The following is a 26,116-nucleotide window of genomic DNA, read 5'->3' on the forward strand; positions in this document are numbered from 1 at the left end:
TTGTCATGTCTCATAGGAGCATGGGGATAATCAGCCATAACTGGATTAGATCAAGCAATGGACATTATTCCTTTTAAAGTTTCCTCCAAAACAAAAAGGTGCAGATCAAGAAAGATCACCGCAGAATGATGCTGAGCCCAAGACAAAACTGATTAAATGCATTACATCGCATGGAATGTTCAACTCTTGTTAACTGTACCACATTACGGAACTTATACACTGAAGCTTTCCATGGAGTGTGGCAGCACTGACATCTGTAGTAGTTTTGAAGGGCTGAACAGCCTAGTCTTGCTATTGTTCCTTACATTCTGGATTAGTGGTGCTGGAAGAGCACAGCAGTTCAGGCAGCATCCAAGGAGCTTCGAAATCGACGTTTCGGGCAAAAGCCCTTCAGACTGGAGAGGAGCTTGCTATCAATTGTCCAGAATGGTGATAACTTGGCAATCAAGCAGCATTACATTTACCGTCCAAATACTTAATGAGGCAGAGTGGCAGCAGAAAAGAAAAGTAAAAGGAAGCAAATCTTACATTCTTGATCATTCTACTTAAGGGATGTCTGTCTCAAGTGTCAAGAGACTCCTAGATCAGAAGTCAGCCCGAACGGCCACAAGACCACCCATGGCAAAAATTTTCAATGCAATGTAAACAGCATCTTTGAATTGACAGACAGCTGACGATTGCAGGACATGAAACTTTTGTCCCAGAAATATATTTTAATTCATATGGCTGTAGGCCCATGGAAAATTCTAAAAATGGGTTCCAAATGAAATGTCAGTCTAACGTGCAATTTACACAGGGGCTATGAGAAATATACATACAGAAGGCAAAAAGGTTCAGAATAAATAGGTAATTAAATTTTCATACAACAGCTCTGAAAAAGCAACATATATCGTAGCTACATGGAAACAAAACAAAATCTGAACATTTAAAATAAGAGTGATGGCAAACTCTTCACTCAGGCAAAATTTCAATGAGATTTTTGTCTACAATCGTCATTCAAAACTATATTTCAATTATATAAACATGTTGGAATTCTAATAAACATAGGTTAAAATGCATCAGTTAATATAGTTTAGACTGAGGTATCAGTATAAAATAATATGCCAGCTAGTGTATTCTGGAATAAGAAAACTGAAATTGCCCATTTACCTGGTGTAGCTCCTTCTGCGATATACCCATAGAATGTTGAAGAGGTAAATTCGGGCCTGTTATCATTCTGGTCAATTACCTTGATCGTTATGTCTACAGGTTGTTCAACAATTACTCCTTGCAAATCTTTTGCAATAGCTGTCAGCTATACATAAGTGATAGAAATAAAACTATTAGAATAACTGGGAAAAAAAATTGCAAAACAACTTCAACACCAAAAATGCCATGAAAATTCTGTAGAGCATATGGTTTTGTCAGCTGACTCACTTCTTCCAAGAAATGGTGAACTCCGAGTGCCACTATGATTCATAACAGAAGACTGCAAGGTGGCAAGGAAGCAGCATAAGTGCTGGCATGCTTAGGTTGGACGGGAAGTGGGACAGGTGGGTTGTGTCTGACAACAGGACTGTGCTGGGGATGAAAGGGGAGGTGATCATGTGGTTGGGGATATTGTTTGGGATGGAGGTGATAAGTTGGGGTCATTTGATTTGTTCCTCAAAATCTACATCACCATTTTTCAAAGACTCAAACTTTTTCTCAGTAGTTATTTCCTTCACTAATATAGACCTCCAATTTAAAACTGATTTTTAAAAAATGGTTCCAGGCGTTGCTGAGTGGAATCTTCAATTTCCCAAGAAATTCCTTCAATCTACAAGGATAGAGAATCCGCAGGGTCCCCGTGTGCAACTCCTAATGTGCTTCAGAAATGATTATCTGACCATCAGAACATCCAGGCCTTGTAGATTTTGTCTTGAGGGTTAGTAAATCTGTACACTCCCCTGCCTGAGATAGTTTAAGTGCAATGAAGCAAATAGATATTTTGATCATCAAGTATTTGTGAACAATGAGAAGATATTCTTCTTAGACCAAAGTGGATGATATTGGGAGAATAAAATTAGAAGAAACTTGAAAAGCTTTGCTTCACACTTTACAGTATCAGTTACAGAATTTACTTATACTTAAATTTGTAAAGCAGCCATTCATGTATCATTAGCACGAATTGGAGAGGTCTGCAACAAATTAAAGCGCCATGTCCAACACAATATGGCTCACACATTAAATAATTGAACAATGTAAATAAAACTGCTACAAGATAAAATTTAGAAAAGGAAAAAAGATACTTAAAAACATTCAGGACAATTGCGTTGGAGAGTGATGATATTAAAATAATTTTTAACAAAGAAATTAGCTAGCATCAAAGCATCATTTTCTCAACATCTGAATAGGTTATCGCATATTACAACTAGGAATAGGGAATATAATTGTAATTAAATATACCCAGAATTTTAAAAAAGTGTGCACTGCTGCTCATAAACATTAAAAGAAAAGTTCTGCTAACATTTAAAGATACAAGCTTCCAAAATGCTTTTTATACCTGGATCAGTACTGCATTCCATCTATCTAAACTATGTGGCACACTTTCCTAAAGGGTTGTCATGATTTTGAGGAGCTGGTGTTGGACTGGGGGTGGACAAAGTTAAAAATCACAACACCAGGTGAGAGTCCAACAGGTTTATTTGGAAGCACTAGTTTTCAGAGCTCCTTAACCACCTAATGAAAGAGCAGCGCTCCAAAAGCTAGTGCTTCCATAAACCTGTAGGAGTATAACTTCGTGCTTTGGTGATTTAACTTTCTTAAAGGGATCATACATTACTAGAAAAGGGTTAAGTGATAATCAAATGTGCTTAAACATAATACACAATTGTTCTTAACTAAATATTCAATATCCTCTGGCATCATAAGACTAATAGTCACCCATGACCCTATCACTCACAGAATCATTTTGTCATTTGTTTTATTCCTTTTAAAAGGATTGTTCCTTCTCCAGGATGTAGGTTTGCTCACTGAGCTGGAAGGTTCATTTTCAGACATTGTCACCATACTAGGCAACATCTTCAGTGAGCCTCCAAATGAAGCACTGGTATTGTTGTCCACTTTCTAGTCATATGTTTGAGCTTCCATGGGTTGGTGATGTCATTTCCTGCGGTGACATCTTTTCCTATGTTGATGTCATTTTCTGTTCTTTTTCTCAGGAGGTGGTAAATGGGATCCAAGTCAATGTGTTTGTTGATAGAAGCATGGCATTCCAACCAGAACTCTAGGAAGTTGTGTGTCTGTTTGGCTTGTCCTAGGAAGCATGTGTTGTCCCAGTCGAAGAGGTGTCTTTCATCATCCGTATGTAAAGCTACTAGTGACAGTATCTCTCACTAGTATCCTTGCATATGGTTGAGGAAGGACACCACTTTGACTGGGCCAACACATCCATCCTAGGACGAGCCAAACAGAGGCATGTTCCAGAATTCCAAGGAGCATGGCATTCCAACCGAACTCTATCAACAAACACTGATTTGGATTCCATTTACAACGCTCAGAGGAAAACAGGAAGTGATGTCACGACTGTAAATGACATCACCAACCCAAGGAAACTCAAGCATATGACTAGAAAGTGGGCTACACCACCAGTGCTTCATTCAGAGGCTCACTGTTTGATGACGAAACATCAGAAAACGGACCTGCCAGCTCAGCGAGCAAACCTACATCCAGAATCTCAACCTGAGCTATAAATCCTCTCAAAACTAGTTTCTTCTCCAGTGCATAAAAATCTGATATTCCCAAAGTCTCAAAGACAATGAAATGGCTCAATCTAGCATATGCACTTTTATCTGGAGCAGTCAGGCTTTGGTTTGAAGCTGGTTTTGTCAACCTTTGCTAGATTATAAATTGGATTGTATGCAGAAATACATTACCAGTGATTGTGTTTAATAGTGCTGTTACACAGGCTTTGAACTTCTCCCACAATTATAATATTCCAGTTAAATGGAGTAGCCCCAGCATATGAAGCGAGAACGATATATTCAGCGTACAGGACTGATTACTGGCTTAATGCAAAGCAATAACTGAAAGTAGCGAAGATAATTGCAATAAAGACAGCACAACCTCGAAAATTTGAAGAAATGAAACTCACTTTGTATGAATCTTTTTGCTCTCTGTCTAGAGGTGAATGCACACTAATTGAACCATCATCACTCTTTATCGTAAACAAGCCCCGAGGTGGCTCATCAGCACCAGGTCCTTTGATAAAATACTGTAAAGTGATTTCTTTTTGCCGACTGGACTTTATCTGCAAAAAAAAAAATTAAATTCTGAGTATGTCATTTTGACAGCCCTTAGTCCCAAGTCACAATTTTATCAGGGCTAGTGGATTTGGCATTGAAATGATGAATAAGAGAAACTTTAGCTTGAAAAATATTCTACTACATCAAGATTCATCCTCCCAGTACTATTAATAGTGAAGGAGGCATTTGGTGTGCTTTCCTTTATTGGTCAGAGTATTGAGTACAGGAGTTGGGAGGTCATGTTGCAGCCGAACAGGACATTGGTTAGGCCACTTTTAGAACATGGTGTGCAATTCTGGTCTCCTTCCTATCGTAAAGATGTTGTGAAACTTGAAAGGGTTCAGAAAAGATTTACAAGGATGTTGCCAGGTTTGGAGGATTTGAGCAATAGGGAGAGGCTGAACAAGCTGAGGACTGTTTTCCCTGGAGCGTCGGAGGCTGAGGAGTGACCTTATAGAGGTTTAAGATAATGAGGGGCACGGATAGGACAAAGAGACTAAGTCTCTTCCCTGGGGTAGGGTAGTCCAGAACTAGAGGGATAGGTTTAGGGTGAGAAGGGAAAGATATAAAAGAGACCTAAGGGGCAACTTTTTCATGCAGAGGGTGGTACGTGTGTGGAACGAGCTGCCAGAGGAAGCGGTGGAGGCTGGTACAATTGCAACATTCAAAAAGGCATCTGGATGGGTATATGAATAGGAAGGGTTTGGAGGGATATGGGCTGGGTGCTGGCAGGTGGGATTAGATTGGGTTGGGATATCTGGTTGGCATGGACGCGTTGGACTGAAGGGTCTGTTTCCGTGCTGTACATCTACGACTATAAAGAAGTCATCAGTTGATATAATGCTTAAATGGAAAAAGTTCAGCCACATTTTCTAGTAATTTTTTTCAAAAAACTAAGAACAGCTTGGAAATATTGCTACCAATATTTGCACATCTTTCTCGTGTGAAGAAACTTTTGGAATTTTCCAAAAAAAAAAACAAGATTGCAATGTGTGTAATCTACTTATATAATGAGGAAACAGTGACAGTGACAAATCATTAGTGGAGGAAAGTAGCCGCTTCGAGACGCATTGCAAAGATTAAACTTAAATTAGTCTGACAGTTTTGGAAAATATCAAGCTACAAGCTTATAGGTCTCCCCACTGCATGTAGACAGTAAAATGTTTCAGTCAGGTGGTTATAAAAGTCATAAAACATGTAGTTCAAAAACATGTTGGAAATCCTGTTTTGATTTCATAGAAGACCAGCTGAGAAAGGCAATTGAAAACTAAAAATGCTTGCAAAATTTAATGGTCTCCTATGTTTCATTGACAGGTTCTTCCAACTGGTCAATCAGAGTTGGTTGCTGGACAAGCCTTCAGTTTTGTTTTCTCTATCATGGTTTTCCTGTTTTATTTGTATACCCTCCCTTTTCAGTTCAGAATTGTTATCGGAAGTCTGAAATAACCAGAGAGATGGCAACGCATTGAACAAGAAACAACTTTGACTGAGTTAAAGTTTAGAAAATAGTAGAGTAACATCATTTCTCTCCTCATTGTGTGCAGCCTGTTTTTACCTTAAATTTGCTTTGTACATCTGTGCATGCACATCTTCAAGGGGTCAATCTGTGAATGATTGGTGCAGTTACTCTGTGTTGCTGCAGAAACATTGATATACAGGTATCCTCTGCCTTCGAAAGTTCACTCTCCACCACTTTGCTTTTACAAAAGACCTACATCAGTACCGGTTTTTGCTAACTGAAGTTAGCAAAAGAGGATTTTCACTTTTACGAGAAAAGGTGAAATTTTCCTCCATATAAATTAGTGCTTTTTTGCTTTGTGCCACTTCAGCTTACAAAAAGTTTCATAGGAAAGCTCTACTTTCGGACAGCTGGGATTCCTGTATCACATTTATGAAAGGTAAAAACAAACCTGTATAACAAATTTTGGGTAGTCTCCTCTCTCATTTTCTGGAAAATTGATAGTAGGAATTATCCATTCTCGCTTCTTCCTTCTCAGGGATGCACCTGACGAACGTTGAGACCGCATAATCAGGACTTTCCCAGAGTTTTTCTGCTAAAATACAAAATCAGGGCATTTGACAGTGAACTCAACATTTGGGTAAAATACAAAGGCTCTCTCAAAAACCAAAAAGAATGAATACATTTAAACGTTAAAGAATTAAATTTAGAATAAAATATTAACAATTTGCTACAATTGCTAAAATAAAATGAAATGGGGTTATATCTGGATGATTCCCAGTCTAAAGGGTATGTTTGCTGAGAAAATCGCATGAAAATTATAGTAGTCATAGCTCTTCTCTGAAGATGTGGCTGTAATGTGTTCACAGCACTAAAGTGACGGAAGATATTCACTTCCATGAAAAACAAAAATTTACCTTTTCTCTATTTATTAGAACAGTAACAGTAGCATCCCATTCCTCATCCTCACTACGTGCAGTAACAAGAAAACTTGCATGGCTTTCTGGGGACATCAGCTTTTTAACAGACACGGTTCCATCGTTGTATATTTTGAAGCGTGGATCATGAATTTCAAAAGTCACATTTTTCTGTCCACTGCAGTCAAAGTGAACTATTAAAATAAAAATTGAAAGAAATAAATTTTTCAGACCAACCCACCAGCAGTGAACAAATCAGTTGAGGTACACATCATAAATTTTATTTACGACTGCCATTCCAAAGTCAATGTTCCTTTTAGGTGGACTTTGCACTGCTATTACCTATCATGAAATACAACCGAATTCTCACCATGGGTTTAATATTCCCAGTAGAACATACATTCCTACAGTTTTAAATCTTTGCGCTTTGTTTTGTTTCTCTCCTTAACTTGTGGCAGTAGTGACAATTTGTTGGATTCTAATTCCAATCACGGACACATGCCATAGATACACACCTAAATGAGTAATACTAATGAGGGAGTGTCATCGGAGTATTAAGAAACTGGTGTATATGTAGCACCACTAATACAATGAAAATGTCCATGTGGTTCACGGGAGCCTTAGAGAATGAAGTGTGACACTAAACCAGATTAGGTCAGATGACCAAAAGCTTGATCAGAGGGGTATGTTTTCAGGGCTGTCTTATGGGGACTAGCAAGGTGGAGAGATACACCGAAGGAATGAGAGAGCTTAGAGCCTAGGCATGAAGCAATTATAATAAATAAAGGAAATGCAAGTCAAAATGGTGATCCTGTCATTGCCTGAAATTGAGACACAAGTAATCAAAATCCCCATTGCTGATCAATTGCAACCCCCTGTCACGTGAGATTAACCTGACACAGACTACGGCCAAGATATAGTCGTCCGTGCACTGGGAGTGGGAGTGAGAGTCTTCAGTGGCGATGGATTCTTGTCTCATGAAGGCAAGCTTCAATCAGCCACTTTAGAACTGGCTGGCAAATTTCTCAGCAAATCGTAAGTTTTTATATTGAAGAAGTGCCACCTGCCAGAAGTTGCTTTCCATATCCACCATTTGCCAATATAGGGCAAAGCTTTTAAGGGATGAAAAGGCAAGTCTTGCCAAGAGGTAAGATTCAAGAGGATTGGAGGCAAGGGCTAACCTTCAGCAGCCACATTCATGCCCCCATTAGCTTCTGAATGGAGCCACCAACCCTCCACACCCCTCAACCCAGCAAAGTGGTCAGTATTTTTCCCCCAAACTGGGAAACAACCACCCTTCCCAATTAAAAGCAAAGTACTTTGGATGTTGGAGATCTGAAATAAAAAACAGGAAGTGCTAGAGAGGCCCAGCATATCTAGCAGCATCTAAGGAGAGGAAATCAGAGTGAATACTGAGTCCAATAGCTTTTACAGCAGAAAGGAGTGTGTTCGAGTTAGTGGTGTGAGGAAGCCCTTAAGTGGCCATGAATAGGCCATGTATGACCTTAATTGGTAGTCAGTCAGGAAGGTCACCCAAGAATCTTCTTGTCCAGCACTTAATTTCATACCACATTTAACTTTTAGTTACATTATTGGTCTCCCAAGTTTTTCATCAGTCCTTGTGAAGTTGTCAGTACTTGGAGCACATTTTGTAGACAACCTCCATTATTGTACCAAAGCGGTAATTCACATTGGAGTGTTTGGATAGTCAGTATCAACAGACTGCTCAACTGTAGGAGACAAAGGTAAGCCTGTTGCTACTGTCACATGTCAACACGTGTGTACATGGAAAATGAATTGCAACAGAGTTATCAGAAGAACACAAGGTGCCTTTTAACTTTCAATTCAACAGGAACAGAGATCAAATGAAGAGACCCATCTCTATCTAGGATGAGATCAGTCACTGAGTGGACAAGGTATTGAACCATAAATCTATTTTCCTCACGACAGATTTAAATTGGATAAGCCATTGGAAAAACAGACTTGCTTCTTTATATTGGTAGAATGAAAGGCAAAACACTCAAACTTAAATCTACATTGTACAAAGAAATGGATAGAGCTTTAAATGTAGTTAAAAAATTGCTCCCCATCACTAATACACAACCAAAAGAAAAATAACAAATCGTGTTTCCCTGAAAGTTTCTGCAAATGGGGGGGTGTACTTTTCACTGCAGTTTTTGCAAAGACGCACCACTAATGTCCGGGGAAGGAAATTTGAGGCTAGCAGGAAATCTGAAAATTAAAATTAAAGACTGCAGCATGTCTCTCCAAATTAACAACAGGGATCATTTAAAAACTTTCTATCTCCATTTCTCAGCTAATAACCAACCGGTTAGCATTAAATACGGAAATTCAGAAGTCTTAGTCTGATTTTCCGTTCCTCCAAAAGTCTCATGATTGTGAAACATCAGAAATGTTTGGCATTGCAACATGAAGAACATTAGGTTGTGTGTTGTTGTTTAAGTTATTCAGGTGTATATAAATTTATAAAAGTATGAACACAGTCTTAATTACTGCCAAGCAACTTTACTGGCCAAGCAACTTTACTGGCTAAGAAACTCATGCAGACAATCATTTCTTCAGAATTTCATGATTGTTGAATTTTAAAAAATGGAAAATAATTTTCTACTTCTATAACTTCTTGCTTTTTGTACTTCATTCTAAATTAAATGCAATACTGTAATTTATACCTCCTGGTTTGACAGCGTCTTGGTAAGAAATCTTCAACATGACAATGAAAAAGCCACAATGGCTTTTTTTGTTCACTCACAACAGACCTCCTTTAGAAGGAGATGTAAGCAGAGAAGAAACTCTAGAAAAGTTCTAATTTATCTCTCAATGATTCACTAAAGGTCTACGGACAGCATAGGCATAATGAATGGTTAATGCTATTCCTTCCCCACTGTGAAACAGCTCATGAACAATTCTTCTTGATGTGGAATTACCTCAATTCAAAAAGGACTTGATTTAACACCACAGTTTCTGTGGTTTAACAAGATACTTAAGAAATTAGAAAATTAGAACAGCTCTAATGGATCATTTTCTTTTCCAATTCAATGAGGAGTCAGGATTTAATTAATTCAAAATTCATCCATGGAGTTAGAGAAAGCTTGTTATTCCCAAACCTTAAACACATCTGTTGAGTTATGTTATGAGAATTTACAGGGCAAATTGGGCATCCATCCCATTGATTGTCCCTGCACCAGTGCAGCAAGTCCTCTACAAGTTTTTGAAAAACACATGGATATTAAGGAAGTTAGGAATTTTCAATATATGTACCACTTGTCTTCAAATGTACCTTAGTTATTTGTCTTAACTAAGCCTTTACAACCAGAATCAAATCAAAAACATTACTGCAACCAACACTTCATGCAATACCTTCACTTATTGCACAGCTAAATCCAGTAGTTGAAGCTGTCAAAGTCATAATATTTAAAATCAACTACAGCACGTATTCAAATAACACCAGGTTATAGTCCATCAGATTTATTTGGAAGCAGTAGCTTTCAGAGCATTGCTCTTTCACAATCTAATGAAGGAGCAGTGCCCTGAAAGCTAGTGTTTCCAAATAAATCTGTTGGACTATAACCTGTGTTGAGAGACTATTAAACTTTGTCCATCCTAGTCCAACAGCAGCATCTCCACATGCATTCAAATAGGCACTGAATTTCTATAAAATGAAGTAGTTGATTTGGACTTTTAAATATTAAGATTGGTACTGACACCACCCAAAGATGGATTCAGAATCCTTCCAGGGACAACTTTCCCCAATTTCATCTGACTTACTTCTGGATAACAATTATTCTGATTTAGATGTTAGCTACTGAAGGTTACAGAGAAGGCAGCATTATTGAAGACAATTTCAAACAGAAGTTGCGTACTAGAATTGTTCATTGGGCTCACTCTGTTCCCATTTTGAGATCATGACTTTAGGTGTCTGGAAAATTTGGACAGAGATTGAAATGCAATATATTTGGTGGATTGTATGCAGCTTTAGCTAGAAAAGCAAGGGAATGAGCTATTTTGTTGCAGAATTAGAATGATTATAGTGGATTTAATCCTTGCAGTCTAAGTTCACTGGTTTAGATATACACTATCAGGTTTCACCAGTGAATAGCAGGGAGATTTCTAAGTAACACAAAATTATTTAGAATACTCAAGAACTAGTAGAAAACATAAAAAGCATACGTGGAAATGTCAAAGGTAAGATGTGAATTACATCAAAATACCGTTCACGAATGGATTAAAAAGCTACAATTGAATGATTTTGAAAGCAATAACAATTCATAAGAGACATTATAAACCACAGGCTCCAGCCTCAAAAGTTGCTTATGCAGTTATTACAGATATCCATGCCCTATCCATGCCCCTCAAAAAAAAGCTTGATAAGAGAGAATCTTCAAAACTTTAAAAGGCAAACGTCTTTTGAAATCTTGTTTAACCCAGGGCCACAGGACAAGTACAAAAGAGAGAACTAATTGCAGGAGTGTAATATGAAACTCAAACAAAGTCCAAACACAAATCAAGGAATGTTGAAAACATTGAAAAGTCTGCACCTGCAGAGTAACCTTTTGCTAACTTAGTTATCTTTTCTCCCCCCCCCCCCCAAAAAAATTACTGATTGAACGTTCCTTTGTAAGTTCTCTATAGAAGTTGTAGAAACTCAAAGTATAAACTCTGAGTTTGTGTGGATATTTTGTCCAAAAAAAAAAGTCAATAAAAAAAACTCTTACCTATAGAGCATGAAACTATTAACTTTTTTTTCAACCGATAGTTGGCAGTGGTTGCAATAACAAAAATGAAGCACTTTTGATGTCACTTGTTTTGGTAACAACAGCACTGATTATCTAGTTTCACGTGACGTAATGGTCAGCTTTTCTACTTTAGTAAACAAACTGAAAAATCAGGTTAAAATGCTCAATGATGCCATACTAGGTGACTGGCAAGACAATAGCATATGCTAATTGTATGGTTGATGGCCAGGACTCACTTTGGAGCCAGTGACATCCAGGTAACAACAGCAATTCATCATAAACTAAAAGTCAAAGAGAAGTACAATATGGAAACAAACTTTTCAGTCCAACTCGTCCATGCCGACCAGATATCCCTACTTAATCTAGTCCCATTTGCCAGCATTTGACCCATATCCTTCTAAACCCTTCCTATTCATATACACATCCAGATGCCTTAAGTGTTGCAATTGTACCAGCCTCTACTATCTCCTCTGGTAGCTCATTCTATGTATGCACCACGCTCTGCATGAGAATGTTGCACCTTAGGTCCCTTTTAGATCTTTCCCCTCTCACTCTAAACCTATGCCCTCCAGTTCTGAATTCCTCCACACCAGAGAAAAGACCTTGTCTCTTTACCCTATCCATGCCCCTCATGATTTTATAAACCTCTATGAGATCACCCCTCAACCTCCAACACTCCAGGGAAAACAGCCTCAGCATATTCAACCTCTCCCTATAGCTCAAATTCTCCAACCCTGGCAACATCTTTGAAAGTCTTTTCTGAACTCTTTCAAGTTTCACAACATCTTTCTGATAGGAATGAGACCAGAATTGCACGCAATATTTCAAAAGTTGCCCAACCAATGTCCTGTACAGCCATAACATAACGTCAACTCCTGTACTCAATACTCTGACCAATAAAGAAAAGCATACTAAATGCCTTCTTCACTATCCTATCTACCTGCAACTCTACTTTCAAGGAACTATGAACCTGCACTCCTATGGTCTCTGTTCAGCAACACTGTCTCTGACCATACCATTAAGGGTATAGGTCCTGCTAAGATTTGCTTTCCCTAAATGCAGCAGCTCACATTTATCCAAATTAAACTCCATCTGCCACTTCTCAGCCCGTTGGCCCATCTGATCAAGATCCTATTGTAATCACAGGTAACCTTCTTTGCTGTCCACTACACCTCCAATTTTGGCGTCATCTGCAATCTTACTAATTATACCTATGTTCATATCCAAATCATTTATATAATATGATGAAAAGCAGAGGACTCAGAGTGCCACAAGGATCAGTGCTATCTTCTACTGTCTTCTTTGAGCCAGTTCTGTATCCAAATGACTAGTTCTCCCTATATTCCATGAGATCTAACTTTGCTAACCAGTCTCCCATGGGGAACCTTGTCAAACACCTTACTGAAGTCTCATAGATCACATTCAGCGCTCTGCCCTCAAATTATCCTTTTACTTTTTCAAAAAACTCTATCAAGTTTGAGAGACATGATTTGCCACACAAAGCCATGCTGACTATCCCTAATTAGTCCTAGCCTTTCCAAATACATGTAAATCCTGTCCTTCAGGATTCCCTCCAACAACTTGCCTACCACCACCGTCAGGCTCACCGGTCTATAGTTCCCTTGCTTATCCTTACCACCTTTCTTAAATAATGGCACCACTTAGCCAAGCTGCCATCTGTAGTAATGCCTGAACGGCTAAGGGAAGGATATGGTAAACAACTTTTTGTTCAGTGTTTCAATTATCTTACATCAAGTAAACTGCCTATGAGATCTTAGTTACAAAACTAGATGGTGCTCAACTCAATAACAAATGGCTATGGTAGCCTAATGGTTAGGGTCCTCTGCTAGCAAATTAGAGAACATTGGTAAATAATTAGAAAAAGTTTGCTGATAATGCACACCCACAAAAAATGATCATGAAACCTGCTAGATTATCTCAATATTTTATTTATGCCTTTCTATCTCCATCTTGTCTGGCCTACTTGTAATTGTACTCCCAAAGATGGGTAATAAATACTGCCTTACTATGGTCACCTACATTCCATCAGTTTAAAAAAAATGAACAAATCAATTTTGTTTTATTTGCATTTGGACAATGTTGCTACATCTGATAGTGATCAATGTCTCACATGACCATGCTTTTGTCTCAAAACCCCTTTCAAACTGTTTCATAGATCACAGCTACCTTTGTTCAACATGACCTCCTATTCCAGACAACACTTATGCCATTATAAAACCAAGCTGGCATCAATTCTGCACCAAGATCAGTCACAAAGAAATACTGGTATTCTGTCAGTCTCTGAATGGCTGCTAATTAGATCAACAAAGTATTCTCACTGCACACTTTCCACGGATCAGAGTACAACAAAAAGATGCTGACAAAAAGCCAGCTCATTCACATTGTAAAACTGAAGTATGTTTGAAAAAGGTGGTGTAACTGGCTTCCATTACTACTGTGTATAAAACTGTTTTCACAACAATTTGATTAAAATACTGGTAACGAAGCGCACTCCCTCATGTATTTTGAAATTCATTAAAAGTGAATGGAAAAGATCGTTAAACATATACAGTTAGCTTCAACCTCTTACTCCCAAGTGAGTAATGCTAGTTCTAGCAGCAGCAGCCAGCAGTTTGGGTCTTTTTAACAACCAACCTGTTTTTAAAAATTCAGATGCTGGAGGAGATTAGGGAGTCCAAAATTAGAGTGGTGCTGGAAAAGCACAGCAGGTCAGGCTCGGAGGAGCAGAAAGAAAAAAAATTGACATTTCGGGCAAAAGCCCCTCATCAGGAATGATGCTGGGAGCCTCGGGAGTGGAGAAGTGTGTGTGTGTGTGCGTGCGCGCAGCTCGGGAGAAGGTAGCTGAGAGTGCAATAGGTGGATGGAGGTGGGGTTAATGGCGATAGATCGGAGGGGGGGGTGGAGCGGATAGGTGAGAAGGAAGATTGACAGGTGGGAGAGGTCATGGGGAAAAGGTGCTGAGCTGGAAAATTGGAACTGAGGTAAAGTGGGGGCGGGGGGGGGGGGGGGGGAACGTGGAGCAGAATGAGGAAACTGGTTGAAATGTCCGGCCACGGGGCAGTGGGGTTGATTAGTGCAGGTGTCAATGGAAGCCTTAGGTTTGCTTTTGAGAAGATCTCTTGCTCCTTCCAATCCATGAGGAACAGTTATAGTGTGGTTTTGTCATCATTTCCAACCCTGCTTGCAACATTAGAGCCCAATCTTATAGAATTTAAAAAAAAAGATACTGTGTTATACACTGCAATGGTCCTCTGAGGAAGAGTTAGTGGCAGCCTAACTACTAGTGCTACTTCTGAGCATCGCAATGTGTGACAAGTTAATTATAAAGTCACCGACAAAAAAGGGAAAGATGTCAACTAAATTTTATCCCCATGTCCCACCCATCCTACCCCAAATCTGGTCTGTGCCAGGAGACAGGATTTTAAAAACATTGCAGTAGATTCAGCACTCAAAAGCTAAAAAGGGACCAAAGGAACAAACCAACATTGCCACCTACAAATAATGCATCAGCACCAGATGGACTATAAACATGAAGGAAAAATTATAGTCTGGCTTTTTCAGAGGTTACCGCCAAGGACTCAATAGTATCAATATTGAAAATTTCAAACAAAGAATAAAGTCTATCAGGATGCAAATTTCAGGACTTGTTTTATAGATTTTTGTTTAATTAAAATGCTTGTTGTTCAGGTTTTGAAAATCAAAGATTAATAAAATTAATTTGTTCAATATGTAAAAGGCCAGGGGAAGAAGAGTTTGAGAATAATATGCAGAAATTTTAAAATGGTGGTTGATTCGACCTGAAGATTGAATAATGTAGATGGAAATAGTTAAAACTGCTTTCTGATTTGAATCTCATGCTGTCTAATTGAGACAGTAAGAGCACGAACAAGCAAAAAGAACAAGTGACAAAAGAAAGCAGAGAATTTAGTAGTGATAAGCGTGAATTAAAGCTAGGTAGAAAACCCAAAGCTCTGCTCCTTCATTTGTTGAAGGGCTGTGTGCACTAATGTTGTGAAACCTGAAAAAGCATTCACTGAACAGAAAGGAATCAATAGAACCTATTCATCAATTTGCAACTCAACAGCATTGCAGCAAGGCCTTTAAAGTTAAATCCTCTCTCCTTTTCTTCCCACACCCATAGTTATTAAACCTGTAGGCACAAATGTACAAGGATAGCAATTATTTTGCCTCACCCTAAGTTACAACTGAAACTGGTTTTTCAACCCCAGGCGTTCTGTTTACACAGCACGACATTCCAGTCCAGGCAAGCCCAAGGATTACAGGTATCTGAAGCAAAAGCTGACATTTTGCTAGACAGAAGGATGTGCTTATTTCACAACTCTCAAAGTTATTTATCAGATGCCATTGCTATATGGTTGAACTGCAAAGCCAGAGTCAAGGTTTGGGAACATTTAGTCACCGTGTATGAGGAATTGCATGTTACTGTTGTTGACAAAGTTATCACTTACTGTATCTGCTTTTTTTAAGTGAGGCTGTGAGCAGGAGAGCGAGAAAAGGGTGCAACAGGTCAAAGCATGTGCAATGAATTTTGCAGCAGTGAAAAGACCTCTGTTGCACCTATGGACAGTGCATACTCCCTCCGAGAGAGCTGAGCATGTAAAGGGCAGACAGTCCAGCTCCACCACACCCTTCATGATTCATTGCCTGGACCTGTTAATGGCAACTTAAGGAAGGCCCACAAGGAAGTCCTCTAACCTAGCCACCACCTTTCCTTCTCTGCGCTCCTCCTTCTGCAGGGTACTTATAGATCTTGACAGCAGAGTGAATTGCGATAAACATTTAAGAACAGCTGCTTCAAAAAGAAAATTTAAACATAAGTGGAACTAAAAAAAAACACAAACTATTTCCTCCAGGCCACACAATTACATGCAATCTGACACTGAGTGAACATACTTAAACGGTTACCCCATGGGAATGCTGCATTTAATACTCTTCAGCCTAGATCCCCAATGGAAACAGGAAAGGCCCGCTTTGACAGCTATCCATTGGGGAATGTAGGGCATTAGGGTGGCATGGTGGCTCAGTGGTTAGCACTGCTGCCTCACAGCACCAGGGACCCAGGTTCGATTCCAGCCTCAGGCGACTGTGTGGAGTTTGCACATTCTCCCCATGTCTGCGTGGGTTTCCTCCAGGTGCTCCAGTTTCCTCCCACAGTCCAAAGATGAGCAGGTTAGGTGAATTGGCCATGCTACATTGACTAATGCACCTAACAATATAGGCAGAGAGAAATAGGTCAGGGTGGGTTAGTCTTCAGAGTGTCACTGTGGACTTGTTGGACTGAAGGGCCTGTTTCCACACTGTAGGGAATCTAATCTAACCATTACACTAAAGCGTATTCAGGCTGTGGACAGAGGTAAGGAAGTGAAAAGGGTGCAGTAACAGCCCAAATAGGAATATCCTCTGCGCTGCTCTGAAGGGCATAAATTTCCACAAGGTGGCTCAAATTGTAGCACAGGATCCTAAGAGGGGGTCCAGACTCTGGAGCCTAGTGTGTAGTTTTGGACAGATGGTGGCCAGTTCATCCAGAAGCTCACAGCTCACTTTAGCTGTCTCAGTTCCTTATGTATTCTTGTTCCAAGTCCCATGTACTGGACATTAACTGATGCCGAATGGCTACGAGAACCTTTTCCAAACCCTTTTAGGATTGGGAGCCAGGGCCAACAGTGCTGTTTGACAGAGATATACAGAAGAATAAGAAAAACTCAAAGCATGCATTTTCCTTGGGAATTTACCCTAGCTTTCCTCATTGAGAAGACAATATTACAAGGCAGAGCTGAAATATAAAATAAGCAATTAAATTCTCAGGCTAGGCAGTTTCCGTGGAGACAAATAGAAAGTGGATGGAACTTCCCATTATTCTGGGAACAGGATGCATGGAGGTGGGGGCGGGGCTTACTTGTGAGAGAGGCTACAAGTCAAGTTTGGTGGGTGAAGAGGAAAATTAAGTGAAGGCCATAATCAGGCCAGGTCAAGTCTGACTGGAAACGAGGAGGCTCAACAGGCTCTATGGCCTACCCCAGCTCATTTATCTTGTGACTTTCTTAGAGGTTACACCAACCAAATTTCCTCTTGCAATTCAGACAGTACCTATTCCTGTATTGAGGTGAGTTAATGTTGGCCCTTTTACCACAATAACTTGAATGCAGTTTTTTTGGGGTAAGAGGTGGAGGAGAGAATGGAGCAAGGCAACTACACCAGCTGCAGACATTCGTTGAGCTCTTCTTTCCATAATACAGATGACATGTTGTTACAGAATCTAATTTCGATGTATATCAGTAACTCAGGGCCACAGTTTCAAGATTTGCTGAGAGAGAGCTAGGAGTGAAGAGAGGAGAAACTTCTTTGCTCAGTTGTTAGGATTTGGAATATGCTGGTGGTGGCAGATTCCATAGAGATTTCAAAAGAGCTGGGTATAGGAAGGTGGCAAACTTAAGAGTGCTATACAGAGATAGGGCAGGTGAATAGGATGAGCTGAGTGGCTCCTTTGAGAACCAGTACACATATGATGGGTCAAATAAAATCAGAATTTTATACAGGAGGAGGCTAAGTTACTAATCTTTAGTTGCTAGCCATTGAGGTTCCCAGGTGAAGCAAGACTGGTGCTTTCTCTGCCATGTCAGAAATAGCAGAGCTTTTTTTAAAACAAAAAAGACTCTTGCATATATCAACTGAGGTCTTGACATCTAAGATCTGTTAACTGGTTGCAAAAATGACTTAAGCACTCAGCCTGACAAATGTCGTATCCTGAAGGTATGCATATCTTTAATATTTCTGATAAATCTACTCATTGAAGATAAAACCGCAGGCCACAAATGTCAACTTTCACTGCTCTTCCTCAAAGTAATGCCATGGGATCTTTTACATCCTCCTGAAAAGGCAGGCTTTGGTTTAACATCTGACGATGTTCCCTCAGTCCTTCACCGCAGTAGCAGCCTTAGTTTTGCTACTCAAGCCTTGGAATGGGACTTGAATAGAAAGCCTCATGCTTCAGGGGAATGAATACTACAATTGAGTCATGCCTGGCAACTAGCTTTACTGCTATGACCACTTTGTCAGAGCAAAGTGCAGGTCAGGTGAATTGGCCATGCTAAATTGCCCGTAGTGTTAGGTGCATTAGTCAGGGGTGAATGTAGGGGAATGGGTCTGGGTGGGCTGCTCTTCGGAGGGATGGTGTGGACTTGTTGAGCCGAAGGGCCTGTTTCCACACTGTAGAGAATCTAATCTTAATAAATGGCTTAAAAATATATCTGTTGAGCAGGTGACCAAAAAATCATTTTAAAAAAAGACAACGGTTCCAAAAGGCCGAAGATAGTCACGAGCTTCACCTTCTGCTTCCCTGTGCCAACAGAATAATTAAAGTCAGTTCAGCATTGTGGGTACTCATTAGTAAATTAAGCACGCAAAAGGTAAATTACAGGTTATCCTGTATCTCTGAAGCAGGGCAGATCCTCATGTGGATTGAACCATGGTGTTTACCTCTCGTCCCCACCCTTCAGCCCAGGGAGGCTGAATAAAACCTGGAGCAGATTTCTCTGGATGGAAGAGAAGGAATTAAAACAAACAAAAAGTAAACATACACCTCCCTGCATTTTGTTTGCTGGTCTTCAGTTTCCCTTCAAAATTGTGGGGACTCTAAAATGGCATTGTTCTCAGCAGACTTATATTTACATTCAAATTTAGGGATGGAACATACTTTATTCCAACTTGCTTCAGGCAATAGGTAATGAATGGCATCAGTGCAGTCAGGTATTTATAAACAGACAGCTTAACTATAAGTCTTCCTGCTGAGTGTAGCCCTTGAAATAAATTAGTAAAAAAACTTGTGCATTGGTAAAAAAAAAGACCTGACTCTTGTTAAATTTGGTAAAACTTCTAAACTTATAATTTACAAAGAGAATGGATGTGTGCTTCTTGACAGTTATTATAGTTCCTTTCAACACTCCCCCCTTGATATGGGTACAACTTCAAACAAGAACTGACTTTTTTCTTAGCAACTTCAAAATTATGGGTATTTGTTCCTTTTCTCCTTCCCCTCCCACCCCCGCCGGCTCCCACCCCATCTATAGTGTGTTACTTTTTGGGAAGATTCTGTCTATTACTTTGCATTAAAAAAAGGTGTCAAATACTCAATCTTGTGAAAATTTATTCAAGCAGATAGCTTTCAAAAAGTTTGTTGTTTGATAACTTGCTACCATTCTCTTATCACACCTGACCCATTAAAGTATGTTGCAAATATTTATGCAAGATGCCAAAAGCAGATTCAACCATTAAGGATATCATAATTACAAAAATGTGCTAAACTGTAACTATTACCCAAACAAACTGTTATAGTGTTTGCATTTTTAAGCATCCATTGTCACTTGTGCAGACGTTGGATTCCGATCAGAATAGGTCACAACATCCTGCCACAGTGCAAAGGACAGGATCTTGGTTGTTCATCTCCATAAATGAACGAACAACTTGCCAAACAAATTCTGAATTAGTTTTTGAGAATACAGTCCAGCCAATACAAAGAAACTTGCAAAGTAATCATCAGAAACAAGCCAGTCTAATCAGTTGTTAGTTTTTTTTCAGCCAGTGAGCAAATAGTTTAATCACATTTATCAATCCTGAAAGTGAGGCGGTAGCAGAGATTAAATCGTTTTAAGTGATTAGAGATAGAAAGGATAGCTGGAACGTAGCACAAGTCTGTTAATCTAATGCTGACATTTTCAGTCTCAACTCTTTCCCTAGAAGTTAAATTCTGTTCAGTTTTGCACATAGGTCTCTTGCTCACTATTTTAAGACTAACAACTAAACCATCTCCTTCATTCCAAAACCTTTCAACTATGGAATAATCTAATTCAGGACAATGGGTTTAGCTCAATTGGCTGGATTATCAGTTTGCAGAGCAGTGTGATACTAACAGTGTGGTTTGAGATTACCATGAAGGACTCTCCTTCTCAACCTCTTCTCTCACCTGAGATCGGTGCCCCTCAGGTTAGAACATAGAACAATACAGCACAGAACATGCCCTTCGGCCCACAATGTTGTGCCGAACATTTGTCCTAGCTTAAGCACCCATCCATGTACCTATCCAATTGCCGCTTAAAGGTCGCCAATGATTCTGACTCTGCGCATTCCATGCCCCCACCACTCTCTGGGTAAAGAACCTACCCCTGACATCCCCCCCTATACCTTCCACCCTTCACCTTAAATTTATGTCCCCTTGTAACACTCTGTTGTACCCGGGGAAAAAGTTTCTGACTGTCTACTCTATCTATTCCTCTGATCATCTTATAAACCTCTATCAAGTCACCCCTCATCCTTCGCCGTTCCAATGAGAAAAGGCCTAGCACTCTCAACCTATCCTTGTACGACCTATTCTCCATTCCAGGCAACATCCTGGTAAATCTTCTCTGCACCCTCTCCAAAGCTTCCACATCTTTCCAAAAGTGAGACGACCAGAACCGCACACAGTACTCCAAATGTGGCCTAACCAAGGTCCTGTACAGCTGCAACATCACTTCACGACTCTTGAATTCAATCCCACTTCTAATGAATGCTAATATACCATAGGCCTTCTTACAAACTCTATCCACCCGAGTGGCAACTTTCAAAGATCTATGAACATAGACCCCAAGATCCCTCTGCTCCTCCACCTTACGAAGAACCCTACCGTTAACCCTGTATTCCGCATTCTTATTTGTTCTTCCAAAATGGACAACCTCACACTTGACAGGGTTGAACTCCATCTGCCACTCCTCAGCCCAGCTCTGCATCATATCTAAGTCCCTTTGCAGCTGACAACAGCCCTCCTCACTATCCACAACTCCACCAATCTTCGTATCATCTGCAAATTTACTGACCCACCCTTCGACTCCCTCTTCCAAGTCATTAATAAAAATTACAAACAGCAGAGGACCCAGAACTGATCACTGCGGAACTCCACTTGTAACTGGGCTCCAGGCTGAATATTTACCATCTATCACCACTCTCTGACTTCGACCGGTTAGCCAGTTTTCTATCCAACTGGCCAAATTTCTCTCTATCCCATGCCTCCTGACTTTCCGCATAAGCCTACCATGGGGAACCTTATCAAATGCCTTACTAAAATCCATGTACACTACATCCACTGCTCTACCCTCATCCACATGCTTGGTCACCTCCTCAAAAGGTTAAATCACTGCCAGTCGCTTCTCTCTCTAAATGAGAGCGCTACCCCTATAGTCTGGCAAGACCACAGTAACACAACAACAATTCTAATTCAGATCACTATCTCCAATCATCTCAACATCTTTATCATGTTGCCTTATAAACTGCAATGTTCTAATACAAAAAAGTGAAAAAAATCAATCATATTTGCTCATACACCAGTACCCTGGTGAAAAGGCATCATGTCTGCTTTAAGCTCCCATTATTCTGACAAGATGTAGAACTCAATACTGCATAAAGTACACAGGTCAAAGTCCAGCAGGGTTTCATGGGGAGTCACTTTTGGCTTATGCACGTTAAACCTTTACTGCTAAAACCTAGAATGCCATTATTATTTTACAGCTTCAATAGCTTGAAGTGCTCTCTTTAATGGTCTGCAAAGCCTGCACCATCCGCCAGTGGCGTAAAAAAAAATCCATGTTACAATTCAAAGAGCAGCAAGCTCTGCTGGTTGTCTAATCATGCTAATCTCAATCTACACTACTTGTTACCTATTCTTTCATTAGATTTGTTTGCTAGAAACAGGTATTGCATTAGTTCAGAGTGAACAGAAGATATCTTAAGTCTTCATTGTACAGCTAGACCCAAGAGATCAAAGGATTCCTGGTACGAGCTACTATGTTAGCTAATCTCAATCAGAGCAGTGGTCCAAGTGATAAAAATGGCAGATTCCACCTAGCTCAGGAAGGGGAACACCAAGCCAAAACCAAAAACGTACAAATTGACTTTGGATAGTGATAAATACAAGAAGTTGAAAGCAAAGGCAAATAATATAACCACAGTCTGCAAGAAAGTGAGGATGCATCAAAATTTAAATAAGTATACTTAATTACAAGTTAGAAAGGATTTCTAGGAAAGAGCATCAGCTCATCACTCAAATGTTGAATATGCATGCGTCATATAGCATTAGATTACTTACAGTGTGGAAACAGGCCCTTCAGCCCAACAAGTCCACACCGACCCTTCGAAGAGCAACCCATCCAGACCCATTCCCCTACATTTACCCCATCACCTAACACTACAGGCAATTTAGCATGGCCAATTCACCTAACCTGCATATCTTTGGACTGTGGGAGGAAACCGGAGCACCCGGAGGAAACCCATACAGACACGGGGAGAATGTGCAAACTCCACACAGACAGTTGCCCAAGGTGGGAATTGAACCTGGGTCCCTGGTGCTGTGAGGCAGCAGTGCTAGCCACTGTGCCACCGTGCCATGCTACAACTCAAAGAAATGAAGCTGTAAAATAATAACAGCATTCTAGGTTTTAGCAGTAAAGGTTTAATGTGCCTAAGCCAAAAATGACTCCCCATGAAACCCTGCTGGACTTTGACCTATATATTTTATGCAGCAATGAATTCGACATCTTGTCAGAAGGTATTTGAGACAAGGTATTTCACAGACAAAAATCAGCCAAAACTCAAGTTTTGGCTCATATGACATGAAATGAATTGGCAAAATTCTTCATTTCCTACAATGAGTGAGTATCATATATAAGTATTGAAACAAAAGGTACACATCTAAAAGCCAAAAGACCACAGTTGAAGTAAATGAGAAGGAATCATTTTCCTTGTTATACTACTCCCACACCTTTGTTATCCTGATCACCATGAAATGATGAATATAAACAAATATCACGAGCACTTGAATAGAGACAAACATAGTAAAAAACAAATCAGCCAGGAGGCACACAGACAAGATTGAATACATTATCTTGTCATGTGTTCAGAAAACCTTCACAGCATTTGAACTATCCAGTTCATGCATAATTACAAATCTCATCATTGAACAAATCCCTATTCACAATAAACCACTTCATCTGCTGCTTGGTGTTCCCTCTTTGGAATAATATTTCAGAATCACATGGGTGTTTCATTTATATTTATCCTGAAAATGCAAGGAGGGCATGAACAAACTCTATATTTGAATGTGGTTGCTACATTCTAATGTCAAGTGACTGTGCAAATGTCTTTTTTATTGCTCATTTTGACTTCTACAAATGAGAGAGTGCAAAATCAGATCTGCACTAGATTAAATCCATTAATGATGGTAGTCACCTCTTACACCCACCGCAACCCCAGCCTCCAGCCAACACAAGCTTTTTAGAAAATCTCTTGACAGGATCTACAATATAAATCATAAAGCACGTTTCCCAAGGGATCTCAAACTTTGCAGAACAAATCTCAACTGAAATCCAAGGACTTCAAAGCTCAGTTTCTCCAAAGACTGACCAAATAATTTCAGTCCAGCACACAGAAAACCTTTAACGGAAATCATCTGTTTTAGTGCCCCATTCACCTACAGGCAGCACTCTGTATTGCTGGTGCGGGAGACATTTTCAGGTGAGCTGGACGTTTTTTTTGAAATTTGGAAAGCATCCATTTTGTTAAATTAAACCCAAAGTATCACACAGGGGATTTTCAACAAGTAGACAAAACACAAAAACAAACAATGGAATCAATTATTTATTTCCCATGAATGAAGTTAGCAGGGATTTATAGACTGAAAGATAGGTCAGCCGATTAAAAAGGGAAAATTCGGTGTTTAAAACGAAGGCGTCTACTTTATAAAACGCATTATAATCTGGCTAGGGCTGTTTGGAAGCTGAAAGTGTTCTGGGGCTTTTTCCCAGAGAGAAAAAAAAAGTTTAAATTGTGTTCAGTCCCTGGGGTGATTTTTGAAAACTTGTTTCTCAAAAGTAGCTGCACTGACTAGATGTTAGCAACAGCAGTTCGCTGGTCAGAGTAACTGTACACCGTAGTTAGTTAAAGCTGTAGGGAAGTAAAAAAAAAATCAGACTGTCACACACTCGAAACCTGCGGCGTCTAATATTAAATTAGACAAGGGGGAGGGAGGGGTGTCAGTATCCAAACACAGAGCTATCTCTCCCTCCTTTCACTGCACTCAAAATACAAATAATCCACTGGGAAACAAACAGGGGTCCCAACTCATTGCCAAAACCTGGACTTTCCTGGAGGAGTGCAGAGGATTTGGGGATATAAAAGGTATCGCACCTGCATTTCACAGCTCGAACAGAAAGTTAAACGAAAGGCGAGAATCGAAAGTCTAGCCACCGCCCTCAGTACAGGGAGCAGACAATCTCTGTTAATGTATTTTAATCATCAAATCTCCCAGTGAAAAGAGGGAGGGGGGGGGGGGGATCGCGGAATCCTCTACATCCGACCGCACTTTTTAAACACGATTTAATTCCACCTCACGGGATCCATTTTACTCAGGGATTCGGGATGATTCTCGATCCCGCTTGATCCCTTTTCTGAGTAACCTCCCTCCCCACCAATATTCTCAGTCTCGCTTCCGCATTTCTCCCTGTGAATTCCCCACCGATTCTCAGGTACTTTCCTGAACCCTTACCTCTGCCCAGAACGTGTCCCACCTCCAACAAGGGCACACTGAAAGTGTAGCTCTTTGGGTCGAACCCTTTACATTGCATCGATGCCTCACCGCTCCAAACCTGGGGATTCGGACAAATTAACATTAAATACAGTAAAGAAAACAAAACCATCCTTTCTCTCAGTTTACAGCACATCCCCTCCCAAAGCGGGTTGGATACGCCGCAACTGGGAATAACTCACACTAACTCGGATTAAAGCTCAGCCGACGAGGAAACTGAGAAGAAATTGAAGATTTGGAGAGAGGGGGGCATCAGGGCATTAAACCGGGGACCTTAGAAACCGTCCCTGAGCAGAGCTCTGGAGATGTACAGGGTGTAACCTGGTCAGAGTAGAACTCACTCACCTGGAGCAGGAGGGTTACTAGCCCCACAAGCAGCAGACTATAATTCCCCATTGGGTTGCGAGTCTGTTTCCAAAGCACGTTGTATCTGTTACCTCCCGATTCTACCTCCTTGTTCACAATAAGTTGCCCCTTCTCTCTGATCACCATCCTTCACCAACTCGCCCAAGACTGGAGGCCAATCGCCGCTAGTCCAGGTGACGTCTCCAGGTGAGTTTCTCTCTCATTGGCTGGCAGCCGGATGCTTGAGTCCAATTTTGGGTAAAGCCAGTCGCTGGTGTCAGGTAAAAGGAAGCAGCGACCCGAGGCTATCCGTGATCCAATGAATTCCCCCACTCCCAGTTTCAGTGGGAGGTGGCGGAAATGATGCCGTTTACTCGAAACAGTGGGCATCAAAACGAAAGGGCTGTGTAGATCTTGTTAAGTATGAACTGTCTGTACAGCGATCTCTTGCAAAGCTGGCTTCCATCCCACTGTGTAATGTGGATCTGGGCGGTGCCTGCATTAATGTCGAGTTTAGCCCCAACACAGATCAGTGAACAAGGAGGTCAAACTGCCTCTATCACTGAACACAGTTTCAAACCAGGGTGGCTGGAGTGGACGGTGCTGGCTTTGGCAACTGTTCTGTATTGTTTGGAGAGAATTGAAGTTAAATTTAGATATTATCTATACTAAAACCTGATGTTAAAAATCACACAACACCAGGTTATAGCCAACAGGTTTATGGAATA

The 26,116-nt window shown here is 40.3% G+C and overlaps 1 protein-coding gene across 3 annotated transcripts in view; it reads right to left on the minus strand.

The window, feature by feature from the left end:
* cdh31 (cadherin 31) overlaps positions 1-25,741 on the minus strand; it is a 51,701-nt gene extending 25,960 nt beyond the window's left edge. Inside the window, exons 1-6 of one of the 3 annotated variants that reach the window (XM_043706766.2) lie at positions 25,389-25,741; positions 25,005-25,104; positions 6,642-6,835; positions 6,176-6,316; positions 4,115-4,270; positions 1,150-1,294 (exon numbers count right to left, since the gene is read on the minus strand). In XM_043706766.2, coding sequence (XP_043562701.2) covers positions 1,150-1,294; positions 4,115-4,270; positions 6,176-6,316; positions 6,642-6,835; positions 25,005-25,104; positions 25,389-25,535 — 883 coding nt within the window. In that variant the 5' untranslated portion in view covers positions 25,536-25,741. Of the gene's footprint in view, positions 1-1,149; positions 1,295-4,114; positions 4,271-6,175; positions 6,320-6,641; positions 6,836-25,004; positions 25,105-25,388 lie in introns of all 3 variants that reach the window. The other 2 variants (XM_043706764.2, XM_043706767.2) reach the window with 2 other exon arrangements.
* Positions 25,742-26,116: the final 375 nt, after the last annotated feature.

Source organism: Chiloscyllium plagiosum, unplaced genomic scaffold (genome assembly GCF_037043375.1).
Source record: "Chiloscyllium plagiosum isolate Xiang-an unplaced genomic scaffold, Cpla_swu_hap1 HiC_scaffold_17, whole genome shotgun sequence".
Taxonomy (NCBI): Eukaryota; Metazoa; Chordata; class Chondrichthyes; order Orectolobiformes; family Hemiscylliidae; genus Chiloscyllium; species Chiloscyllium plagiosum.